Source organism: Nyctibius grandis, chromosome 29 (assembly GCF_013368605.1).
Source record: "Nyctibius grandis isolate bNycGra1 chromosome 29, bNycGra1.pri, whole genome shotgun sequence".
Classification (NCBI taxonomy): Eukaryota; Metazoa; Chordata; class Aves; order Nyctibiiformes; family Nyctibiidae; genus Nyctibius; species Nyctibius grandis.
The window spans coordinates 2,991,906-3,004,123 of NC_090686.1; the positions used below are offsets into that span (position 1 = coordinate 2,991,906).

Here is a 12,218-nt window from a genome sequence, read left to right on the forward strand (position 1 = left end):
ATTTATACAGTGCAGCACTCTGTGCATTTGACAATTTTGGCCATAATTCTGCCTCTGTATATTAAAAAGTAATGCCAACATGCAGCAGTGAAAGAATGGAAATACATCTGTGTTTCTCTCTTCTATTGTCAGGTCTTGTTAACACTTGTCTCATGGAATTAGGTGATGATCTGAGGGTCTGATTATTTTTTTCCCTAATCTTTATGCAAATAGAACTTGCTTTGTTATAATCTCATATTTAAATTATGTTAAAATGTTGGATTGTAATATTTAAATGATATATAGTTTACTTGTATTAATATTTTTAATCTCATGAGGTTAAAGGGATGGGTACTACCTCTTTTCCCAGATAATTTTTAATACCTTCCTATTTTTAACCATTCTAGTTGTTTCTTGTATGCTTTTCTGCATTCTGCTCATTGCAGGCTTTGACAGGAGACTGCCTACATCTATACCTATTTTCTTTTGTTAAACTTAACAACTCAGCAGTCTCACTTTATTGGGCAGCTATTCTGTTGTTTGCAAATGCCCAGGTAGGCATTTTTGAACAGTTTAAGTTTAACCTTTATTCAACTTTTCCACATTTTTACAGGGTTGCCTATATTTATGTCTTTGCAGAAGTGCTTCTGTTTTCTTTGCAATTGGAAAAAAGTGAAGGAAATTGAATTTAAAAAGATGGTAAAATAACTGAAACTGATGAAATACAGTGAATATATGTGTGGTTTTGGTGAAAATGCTGTTGTTCTTCCAGTGCTGTTTTGCCATAGGTATTGTAGCACATCCAGATAATAAAATCTTCCTCTCTGAAATAGTCTACAAAATATGGATTTTTAAGCTAGAGATCTGGATTTAGGAACTACTCGGCAGCTGCAGTTTCTGCTTAAGGTAGTGATAGTTTTGGGTACTTAGTGTCTGACAGATCATGCCTTATCGTTGAAGTACTGATTGCAGGAGAGAGCTGGATGGAATTAATTTCTCCATATGCAGTACCCTGTCAGCATTGGCTTTTTGCTTGCTTAAGTCAACCCGTTAAAGGTGGACTGCTCCAATCTTTGTAGAACCAAATTGTATAGACAGCCAAAATGGTATTTGGCATACGACAGTTGCTCTTCTGTGAGGAGAATAATTTTCTTAGATGTTTGAGGAAGTGACCTTGCTTCACTCGCAGCATCACGGACTGGCTGCAGAAAATGGATGCTGTTTCTGGACCGTTTCTTCAAGGCAAAAATGATACTTGTGCTCTAGATGCCTGTCCCTGTATATGGGTAACAAACAGATTATCCAGCCACAAATCGTCAGTAACCTCAGCTGTGTCTGGGGAAAAAGAAGGGCTTTCTGCAGTTGCTGTACAATAGAGAGTGACTAATGCCAGGATGAACTGGAGCCAAAAATGTTGTAACTGCTGATGAGCTAATCAGCATAAATTTTGGACAGGAAGCAGGACGGGGATAAATAAAGTTGTAAATATCCGTCAAGTGTAAAATGTGGAGTGAGCAAGAGATGGCTATTAGGTGACTGAAGGATATACCCATGTATTAAAAGAGGTCAGGACAGATGATCTAATGATGTTGTCTACTTGGAAATGCTTTTGTTCCTCTATTCTCAGTCCCTCAAATGGAGTTGTTTATTTTCTTCTACTCTCTCTCGCTCTTTATCCCTTCCTTTCTTTTCACGTCTATTTACTAATGCTTTCAGGCAGGGAATGCCTTGAACTTGTACCCTGACCAGTAGGAAGTCCTTCTATTGACTGTAATCTGAAGATGCCATTCTGTTTAAAATGATTTGTGAGAAATACTTTAGAAAGGAAAGAGTAGCTAAAATAAAAATCTTGCAGTTTTGTGTGTATTATTAGTCTATCAATTCATATCAGGAAAAATGGTTACTTGTATATAAAACAAATCATGATTATTTTCTGCTCAGAATGCCTGCAGTTCCTGGGAACTTAATGTTGACAAGGCCATGCTTAGACTGACATCCCTTAAATTTCCAAGAACTCTTACTTTCCCCCTTTTCATTATTCAAAAGATGAAACTGAAAAGTCCTAAGCTAAAAAAATCTTGTTGAGACCTTTCAGGGCCTATTCTTCAGTAAGTTAATACTGCATTTTCTGTCCATTGCAATTCAAAATCAGGGTAGGTAATAGCAACAGACAACACACGTTTGTATCACTGCATTCCTACTCGAAATTAAAACAGCAATCTCCTTAAATGAATTTTCAGCATATTGTTCTTGGATTAGTTAAGGTATTACACTGATTTGCTTTCATTTTTAATACTGATTATGGGAAGGTAAGGAGAGAACTGTATGCAGAGGGTGTTTTAATTATTTGGACCTGAGCCAGAAATGATGCCATTTGTGCCTTGTGGTTTGTAACCTTCCAGTATTTTCAGAACAGCCTTCTTCAGCTTGCACCTGGAATACAGCACCCTTCAGAACTTTGGTTTATGGTCTTGTTCTTAAAACCAAATCGTACGTGAACGCACAAGTGTGTGTGACCATTCATACACACATTACGATAATACTTGGAGTATAATCAAAAGGTGAAGAGTCTTAAGAGTCATCTTTGTGCTCATGTAACATTGTCAGACTTTTCTGTTCCAATACCATGACTGAGTCCCTGAAAAATCATTACGTGATCTTCGGAAAAGTTCAGTTTTGTTTCATTCTTTTTCATAGATGTATTACAGGATCACCTTATTAGGCTTTTCTTTACAACTTTTTAGGGCCAATGGCAATAAAAATTGAGAACTTCATAAAAAGGCAAGAGTCTAGGAGCTGAGGATTTTTTAAGGAAACCAGAATTATGGGTCTCATGCTAAAATTTTGAACGCTAGCAGTGCTGCCTGTGCAGCTGCCCAGACCCAAGATCCCAATAGCTCACATGCTTCATCTTATCCTTTTCTAACTTAGCAGGATTCTTCACAGCATTGCAGTCTTTCACTAAACTTCGTGTTTTAATAGCAGGTACGTTGAGCTTTGAAGAGTTTAACTGGCAAGATTTTACATGTCTTCCTTATTTTCCAAGCAGCTGTTTGTCCTGGTTTTGCTGGGATAAAATTATAGAACCAATCTTCTGTTACATTTTGGTTTAGTTTGTGGCCAGCTGTGGTATGCAGGTTTCCGTGGTGATCAAGGCCACCAGCAGGTTTGAGTTAGCCAGCTGCTAAAGCTATGAAGAGGGAAAGCCAGGGCAGCTGCCCCAGGCTGGCCCACAGGTGTGTTCTATAACATTAACATCACGTTCACTATAAATTGGAAAGTTTGCTGGGGATGAGGGGCTCTTTGTTCTGCTGTCTTCCTCCTCTCTTCTCAATGGTTATCATCCCTGGAGAGAAGTGCCACCGCTATATGGGCTAAGTATAACCTTGTGTCTTTTGTATTAGCATTAGCATTGATACTGGGTTTCTTATTTTATTAAATCTGTTTTCATTTCAACCCACAAGTCTCCCTCCTTTTCCCAATTCCCTTTCTCAGCCAGGGAGGGGACATTGGGTGATAGAACAACTGGTTATTGTTTAGCCCTGGGTGTGGGCTAAATGGAGACGCTGTTGAAACTGAAATGTCTCTTTTCAGTGTGCTGACACTCATAGTAGTTTTCATTCTGCATTGCCTGTGATAACTGGAGAGTTAGCAGTGTGCACAAGTATCTAGGCATGTAAATTTTCTAAATGGAACATTGAATTTTGTGATTTTTTTGACTCTGAAATGTTTAGTGCAGTATCTGTCCCATTTGGGGGAGGCAGGGTGGGGAGGGGAAGGATGCTGTCTTTTTTGAGTGGAAAGTGTTTGAAGCCAGGAAGAGTGTAAAACACAGCACCCGTATTGTTTTGGAGGTGGGCTGCCCATATATCTTATTTAGTGTAAACAGTACATCTGGTAGCATTAATTTCTTATTTTATTTTTCCTGGAAAGGAAACGCCACAGTTTGAAGCTCTACAGATGCTAACTACTTAGAAAACAAAAAAGCCAAAACAAATGTAAATACTGGTAAAAAGTATAAAAATGATGTGACAGAAATGAGGCATAAAACATGAGCCAATTTTACATCAGTGGCCAGGTTGTTGGGATCAGGGGTTTGTTTTTTGTGTTTTTACTTAACCAGATACTAACTTTTACGCTATAAAGCAATCCTGGAGCCAGATTCTCTTTCTGAATGTCTTTCTACCCAGCAATTGAGACTTCTTTGTGAAGAATGCTATTGAAAAGAATATAACACCAAGGCTGCACATCTGTTTCTCATTTCAAAACAAGTTCTTTTACTCTAAGCCTCTGGTTTTTTTTTCCTCCTACCATGAGATTCGTTTTTTTCCCTTTAGTAAACAGACAAGAATAAAGAGATTGCTAATGAAGTGGGTTACTGTGTATCATTTACACAAAAGGCTTTAGCAATACATTAATTTGTCCCTGTTGTGATAATGTGCATCCACAGAGTCATTTGTTCTGTTAAAATGCCATCATGTGAAAAATCAGTTGTAGCTCTGGCTCTGTAAAATGGAGACTGGAATTACAGCGTCAAACAGAGATTTATGTGTGTCAGAGTGTAACATGTGTGTTCTCCTGACAGTGTTTGTAACAGACATGAAATACAGAAGCCATGTTACTTTCTAATTCTCCTCCTAAGCTCTGAAAAGTGACCTGCAAGTGAGAACAAGATAAGAGTTCCTTAGTAAATCTGTATTGCTCCAGCTTGCCTGGCTGGCCAGAGGGATTACATCCTTCTGGTTCTTTTTGTCGCTGCTTTGAAGTTTTTTCTGCTTGAGAAAATTAATTGCTACATAGTGACATGTCACTAAATGACTGGGTAGTGACACGTTTATTCCCAGAAAAAGTTCGTGAGGGATTTGTTTACATCTGTGGTCAGATAGTAACTGATTTGAGATCAATAATAATAAAAATTATAACATCTCTCAAGTATTTGTCCCCCTGTAAAGCTGTTATTCAGAATGATCACATTGGTACCAAGTATGGTGTTAGCAGCACAGAGAATTGTTAAGAACTGAAAAAGCAAACTCATGCCAACTGTGGGCCATCTGACTCTGCTGGACATGATTAAATAGGAGAAAATTTCCTTTCCACACAGCAACAAACTGGGCACTTATTAAATCTGGAAACATTTTTCAGGATTATTTTGTGCCTATTTGATGTCTAGTCTAGCTTTATTCCTGATGACCTGCAGAATATTCCTGTGTAGTCTCTTGGGATAGGACTTTGAGATGTATTTTATTTTGCCTCATGCTTTTTTCTTTTTGAGGTATGTTCAGTGGCTACTGAACAAATATATGCCACATTACATTTGTCAGAGGACAGCTGTTACTGAATTTGGGTAGTAGAGGTTAGATGTGGGTAAGTTAATGGTGTTTATCCCTTTTGTGGTATTTATTGTAATCATCTGAATTGGGAAATAGAGTCCCTGAAGGTGACAAAATGTTCTTTCAATTGCTGCCTGTATTGAAAGGATTTCATTACAGTGTATGCCTTCTTTAATTGTCCCACCACTGCTCAGGCAGCAATCTGAGTGGTGGTGCAAGGTCATTCTTTGGCTCCCTGATATGTTGTTCTCTGGGCCATGTGGCTGGATTTTGTTTTAAAACTAGTTAACATGTACTTCTGTTCAGCAAGTACACTTTTTGATAAAGTTTTCCAGGCTTCTGCGGGTGCTAATAAGAGAAATATGCTGTATTGTTGTACTTTAGGTTTAGGTTTGTAAGATACAGTGTCTATAGTCAGATTTGTTCCCCTAACCTGAATTTGCCATCGTAGTGCCATGGAAGGTCTAGGAGTGTGACATAATGGAGTTTCTATGGGGCGGGGGAATAAATTTTTAAATCTTTTTTTAACAGTAGCAGATTTTGTCATATTAACGTGTGTCATTTCTACCCAACTTTGTGAAAAAAAAAAAAAGCTACAGTTCATTAGATTAAAAAATAATATACCTTCAATTCATGGTTCTGTGATCTTGTTTTATTAATATTAATGTTTTATTAATATTTTAAAAGGCACTTAATGGGAGACTTCCTAGTCTCTTCCATGCTAAACACAATACAGAGGGCGCTTGGATTTAATAAAAATTCTTCCAGGTGATTAATCCAAAGCTAATGCTAGACATGGTGGATGTCAGCGTAGTCGTGCAGTCTGCTTTGCGTGAGTACGTAACAATTCATTTGTAGCTATGGCAGGGAATACAGAAAGGGTAAGCACATCTCTGAGATAAACCAGGGCAGTTTATAGAGAGCACCCTGGCTCACTGAAGTAATGTACGTACTGAGGAAGCAATATCTGGAAATGTTCACTTCAGGCTTGAGTCACAGTTCTTTGGAAATGAGGATCAAGGCATAGTTAGCTGAGTAACAAAATCAACGAGATTTAAAGGCTACTTGATAGACTTCTTGTATATAGTAACGTTGCACTCGGTTCCCTGCTCTGTTTGTAGTATTTGCATATCCCAAGGCAGTATACATCTTTTAGCAGTTTTTACCTCTGGGAAGAGACCAAAGTGTTTTATTGTTGTTGTCCCTGCATTTCTTTGGTATGCTGTAATATTTTAGAGTAAGGCTACAGTTTCATTGTGAATAGGCTATACATTGATTCAACATCCTACGAACTCCAGTCTGGCCTGCGTCAGTAAAAAGATGTCGCATAAGCTCTGTATTGTGGTTCCACCAAATTAAAGCAACAGCAACACGTTTGATAATGCTGATAGCTTTGGGGATTATACACAGGCAGGGCTGCGAACGTAATCCAAGTTGGTAAGTTGGTGTCTGTATACAGTGTTTCACAAAGAGCCAGATGCAAAAGACTTCTGCACATCTGGTTGTTTTATTAATTTTGAAACACAGAATAGTCATTAAATGTATGTATCTATCCACCGTGCAATTTCACAATATATATAATGGATAATATTAAGAGGACACATCTCAAATGGAATGCTGAAGTTGTCCAGTTCTCTGCATTGCATTGTGAACAGTCAGATGAGTTTGTCTTGGTGTGTTTATCTCAGGAATAAAAACCAACAAGAAAAACCCAAATAAATGTTCCTCAGCATTTTTTTAAATATCTTTTTTTTCTTTCCTTTTTTGTTTTTTAATTTCTGATTATGTTTATGGGTCGTTGTACAAATATACAAAAACCCATGTATGGCAAAATAAATCTTCAAAGTATGAAGAACCAATTTCTCCAGATTTAGTAAGAGAACATGAAGTGCAATTCTTATTTATTTATTTATTTATCTTAGAAGTGTAAAGTGTGGTCAAGAAGGTGCCAGATGTTTGTCACAGTCACCTACATCTGTCTTCTTCCTCTTTAGAGTTGTATTACAGTTGTTTCTGTTTGTGTTTTTTTGAAACCTAAGTATGCAGTAGATAATTTTGCTGCTAAATGGACATTTTACATGAAGATCTGAGTGCAGATCTGAGTCTGTTCTTACCGGTACACTTAGTCTGTGAGCTAAATATAAATATATTTTTAAATGAGCTTGAATTCCTGTAGGACTCGGTGTAAAAGCTCACTGGACGTGTGTTGCTGAAGGATGCTGTTGGGCCGTGCAAGTTCCAACAGTTTTAACATTTATCAGTGCAAAGGTGATTTGAGACCTTTAGGAATTGTTAAACTAGAAAAGAGCAAGATCATTGAGAGTAAGTTGTGATTTTGTTTGAGTTAGATGAATTCATAATGAAGTAATTTCCCCACCACTACCATCATTTTTTTCCTCCCTATTGTCCAAAGAAGGGTGAATGGCTTCTTTGAGGGTAGGGAGAGCAGGGGTTCTCTGTTCATTTTTAGACCTTGGAATGAAGCTCATGTGGTTAAATCACCTATTTCACAGTAAAACAAACTAGAGTCCTTCCAGGGTGGATTTCTTCTTCTTTTCCGGAGGAAAAGAATTCCACTGGTTACGGGGATGTTGTCTGTCCAGTAAGAGTGGATATGTTTAAGGAGTACATAATCTGTACAAATTTCTCTTACGGCTTCTCTCCCAAAATAAGGATAGAATATATACAGTGAAAGAAAGGTTGTCCACAGCCTCTGCAACAGTGTTCTCTGTAAAAGAACTTCGTGTTCTATGTACACTTGTTCTGCAAGAACTATATCAAAATGAGATAAGTTAAAATAGAGGTACATGATGCATATAACTGCACAGATAAGGTATAAGAAGACATGGATGGGCACAATATTGTGATTTGTTTGGAAATTTATACATCAGAGAATGAAAAATCAGGTGGTACTTTGAGCACAGGAGTCCAGGACCCATATCTTGATGGCTGATTTTGGTGTTTTTCCCATGGCTGAGCAATTAGAGATGCAGTTGTTTGTGGATTCTCTGAGAGTTTGAGAGGAGCATAGGTTAAAACCTTCCTCACAATTCTTGTAGGAGTCTATAAGTTCTCAAAATAAAAGGAGTAGAAAAATAGAGAGTGCTTTTAGATACAATAGTCTCAGAACCATGAGTCTCTGGAGATTGGGAGGATGTTGGACTTGGCTGGGGGAGTTTTTCAGTCTGTCCCAGCGTGGTTCTTTCCCTTAACTGATACCTTGGAACAGTCTTTACTGTGTTCTGTGTAACTCAAATGCTCCTTTCATGACTTTGCAACTAAGTTTTTCTTCTTGCCGTATCATCTGTCTTGTTATAAGCTTTAAAATATGTTTAAACCAGGAAGTCTTAAACCTCACTTCTCTTCCTGCTTACCTCCACCTTTCCCCACTTCAGAAATTGAGTTGGGAGAAACGATCATTCTTTTCTCTGTAATTTTTGCCTGTTTACATTATACAGTCATTTTCCGAGTGTCCAGAGAGATGTACTTTTGTTTTCTGAGCAAAATATAATGATGAATCACATTATGGACATCTTACTTGATATCCTTTTCTGTTTGTTTATTTTGACAGGTCCTTGACCAATATGAACGAGAAGGGTTTAATTTCCTAGCTAAAGTTTTTAATTCTTCACATTCCTTCTTAGAAGACTTGACAGGTCTGACTTTATTACACCAGGAGACGCAGGCTGCTGAGGTAAGACAATACGCTTTGGATGTTAAGAATAAACGGGTGGCAGTAAAAGGTGCTTGGCTTTATGTTCAGCTGTGTAACCATGTGATTAAATGAATCACTGATAGAATCAGGCAGTGGTATTTGATTTACAGGATGATTTACACAGGCCATGTGCATGTTCCATCCAGTGAGATAAGATACGTCCCCTTAATGTTATAGAATAAGAAATATTGTTGGATGTGAGAGATCATTCTTTTTTAAGAATAGATGCTGGCATGCGTGTTGGCAGGCAGTTAGAAATGTGTAACACTGTTATTATTATTCATTTTATTGTTGTCACATTTTATGAAATTACTGAAATATTTTAAGTGACAGTTGATCCTTGACAGTTCTGAATTTATATCAGGAAAGTTTCTGTCCCTTGTCTTTTAGGGTGTGTTTCACTGCAGTTTGTGCAGGCATTACAAGTACTGATAATAGGTAGCCATGATAGCAGAGAGTCCAGTGTGGGCTAACCACCACAGTATTTACACAGGTTCCTAGGTAGGTTAGACATCCTCTTAAATTCATCGTAATTTTTTATATCTGAGTTTTCAAGTATTTCTTGTAAAGAAAACAAGTGACTTGTGTTATGTGGTATAAGGAAATCAATTATCATTTTAGGTCCATCTAAAATGTAATTATTGTACTGCTTGATGGATTATAATATGGGGAAAACAATGCTGTTTTATTTGTCTAGTGACAAAAGTTGTAATGTGGAATGAAATTGGGGTATGTTTTGTTCTCACAGGCAATAACCATGGCTAAAAATTTGCGATATTGAGTTTGTTCCATAAAAAATGAAAGAGATACCTGTCTTAATTTTGTACTTTAATAATGATTTGTAATCCTTACTCCATCTGCAAATGTCTATACTGTTCTACATCTGTAATTTAATTTTGGTGTAGTCGTATCATATGGATGTTTCCAAAGCTGGCTTTGAGAAGTGATTATTCAGTTACTGTAGCCTGTGCAAATGGTATAGCTGTTTTTTCAGCTGGAAATGGCTCAGCAGTGTTACTTAATAAGGTTTGTGGGGATAATGATGACTTGGCTTTCTGTTTCATGTTTTAACTTTTGAAAAGAGTTGGAGCAGATGCTGGAGATGTCAAACCGTGAAATACCTGATGCATTCTTAAATCAACCTGGTGATACCTAGAAAAAATGTAAATATATATATGAGAGGGATCCAACAAAGGAAAACAAATACCTTTTCCCAGGTGCTACTCATGAACAATAAGAGTGATTGTAGTCTGATTGCCATACATGACTTTTAGGCTGCTAAGAAGTGTCTGGTCTGTTAATGACAGCATTGAAACCAGTTAAAGTTGCCCTAGTTAGTAATCTGTTATTTTGCAGATATTAATTAATACATTTATTTTGCAGCTTCAGAAGGTGTATAGGTGTTTGTTTATGAAGTTTTAGATATTCTTTAAAAAACGTAGAGTCTGGTGTGAGTTTATTGCAACTTACTGAAGGTCAAAGTTTAACATAAAAAATGGAATTGGTGTGCTTTCAAAAATCTTTGGGTTCAACGGTGGGGTTTATGCAGTGAAATCATTGCTCGTAGGTGGAAAAACTGATGTACAAAATATTGGCAAAGCTAATGCATTCCAGTTAGCCCAACTACCATAGAACCAGCGATTCTCTTGATAGCTTCCCTGTAGCATTGCTGTATTTTTGTAAAAACTCATCTGTTTTACCAGGGTTAACTATTTTAATAGTCTTGATAAAGTTTGTATTTCTGAACAGTAAGGTCGAACAGGCAGATTATTTGCAGATCCTGGAGCATGCGTGCTTGCTTTGGATTAAAAGACCTATTCTTTTGCTACATTTTGCCACTTTTGACTACAAAAAATAAAAAGGTGGTTTGTTGTCCTCCACTACTCCCTCAGGACATAATCTGGGGCAGTTTTTAAAATTTTTAGGTGCATGAGAGAGTGCTTTTAGTGTATTTTCTTTTGAATTGTTCTTGTGTTTTGAGCTTGTTTTTCTCATACAGTGCAGTTGCTGCAATTTATATTGCTGAGTTGGAAGACTGCGAAATGGCTTTCCAGGTTTCTGGTTACTTTTGAGCTGCTGTTGACAGAATGTATCCTCTAAAATGGAGGCATTAGATTTGTTAAGATCAGCACTCTTTAGGTTGATTTAAGATATTCTTGATACATGGCACTCTAAAAACTGCAACAAAAGCAGTGAGAGAGGTTTCATAAGACGCGTATGGCCTGTTTTGGTCATTAGAATAATTGATTGTTCTGTTGAGAAGTTAACTTGCCTTTCTGCACTCAAATTCTTCAAGATTTTGTAGATGAGTGTTGGGTTTGGAGACCATAAAAATGGCTTCTAGTAACTGAAGATTTTCCTTTCCTCCTGTCTAATAAAATTTGACCAGTGCCATTGCTCCACTGTAATGATAATAAACTTGTAAAGTTGCATGTCATCCAACCTTAAATTTACTACAGTGACGTCATAATTGTGTTGTAATTCCATATATAAAATCACTGATATTAGGTTAATTAGCTTTCATCTGATAGGGAAACCGCTCAATCTTGTTCTTTTAAAAAAAGGATAGCTCTTAAAATGTTGATTCATTAAGAGCATTTAATTGAATATTTTGCTCAGAATGTTTTGTTGTGGTCAGAAGAACTAGAGGTTTTGTCGTGCTGGTCTTATGCTTCAGCATATTTCATCCTAAATTAAATCACACTTAACCTTAACAAATCCTTAGCTGCTTTCGTGATGTGTGTATATAAGTGTTTTAATGAGCTAAATACTGAGTTAGTTTTAAAAAATTGCTTCTAAATTTTCCGTTGCTTAAAAGAGATTCTGGGTAAGTCATGCGTGTCCTGTAAGAGACTATGTTAAATAGAACGTTTTTGAGTGGCCTAGAGCTTCCATGAACACATTACCCTCCTCACGTGCTTAGCACAGACTGCGTTTGCCCGGATTAAAGCAATACAATTTGCAGTAAGATATGGAAGACTTTTCACTTACTAAACATCTTTGACTTGCATTGTTCAATTTCCTCTTCCAGTGCTGTGCTCTTGACCTCAGTATTAATACCCTCTTGACATGCTTTACCTTATCTTTTTAAAACGACTGGTAAGAATATAATCATAATCCCATGTGTAACCAGAGTACAAATCGTATCACAGATTTAGTTTCTGGTTCAAATTTGATACTAATTGCAGGGGTTT

At 37.1% G+C, this 12,218-nt stretch overlaps 1 protein-coding gene across 2 annotated transcripts in view; it reads left to right on the plus strand.

Annotated features, from left to right (window-relative positions):
• ATG7 (autophagy related 7) overlaps window positions 1-12,218 on the plus strand; it is a 371,865-nt gene that overhangs the window by 37,277 nt on the left and 322,370 nt on the right. For both annotated transcript variants that reach the window (XM_068419882.1, XM_068419881.1), the window contains one exon: window positions 8,881-9,003. In XM_068419882.1, the coding sequence (XP_068275983.1) occupies window positions 8,881-9,003 (123 nt within the window). The remainder of the gene's footprint in view (window positions 1-8,880; window positions 9,004-12,218) is intronic.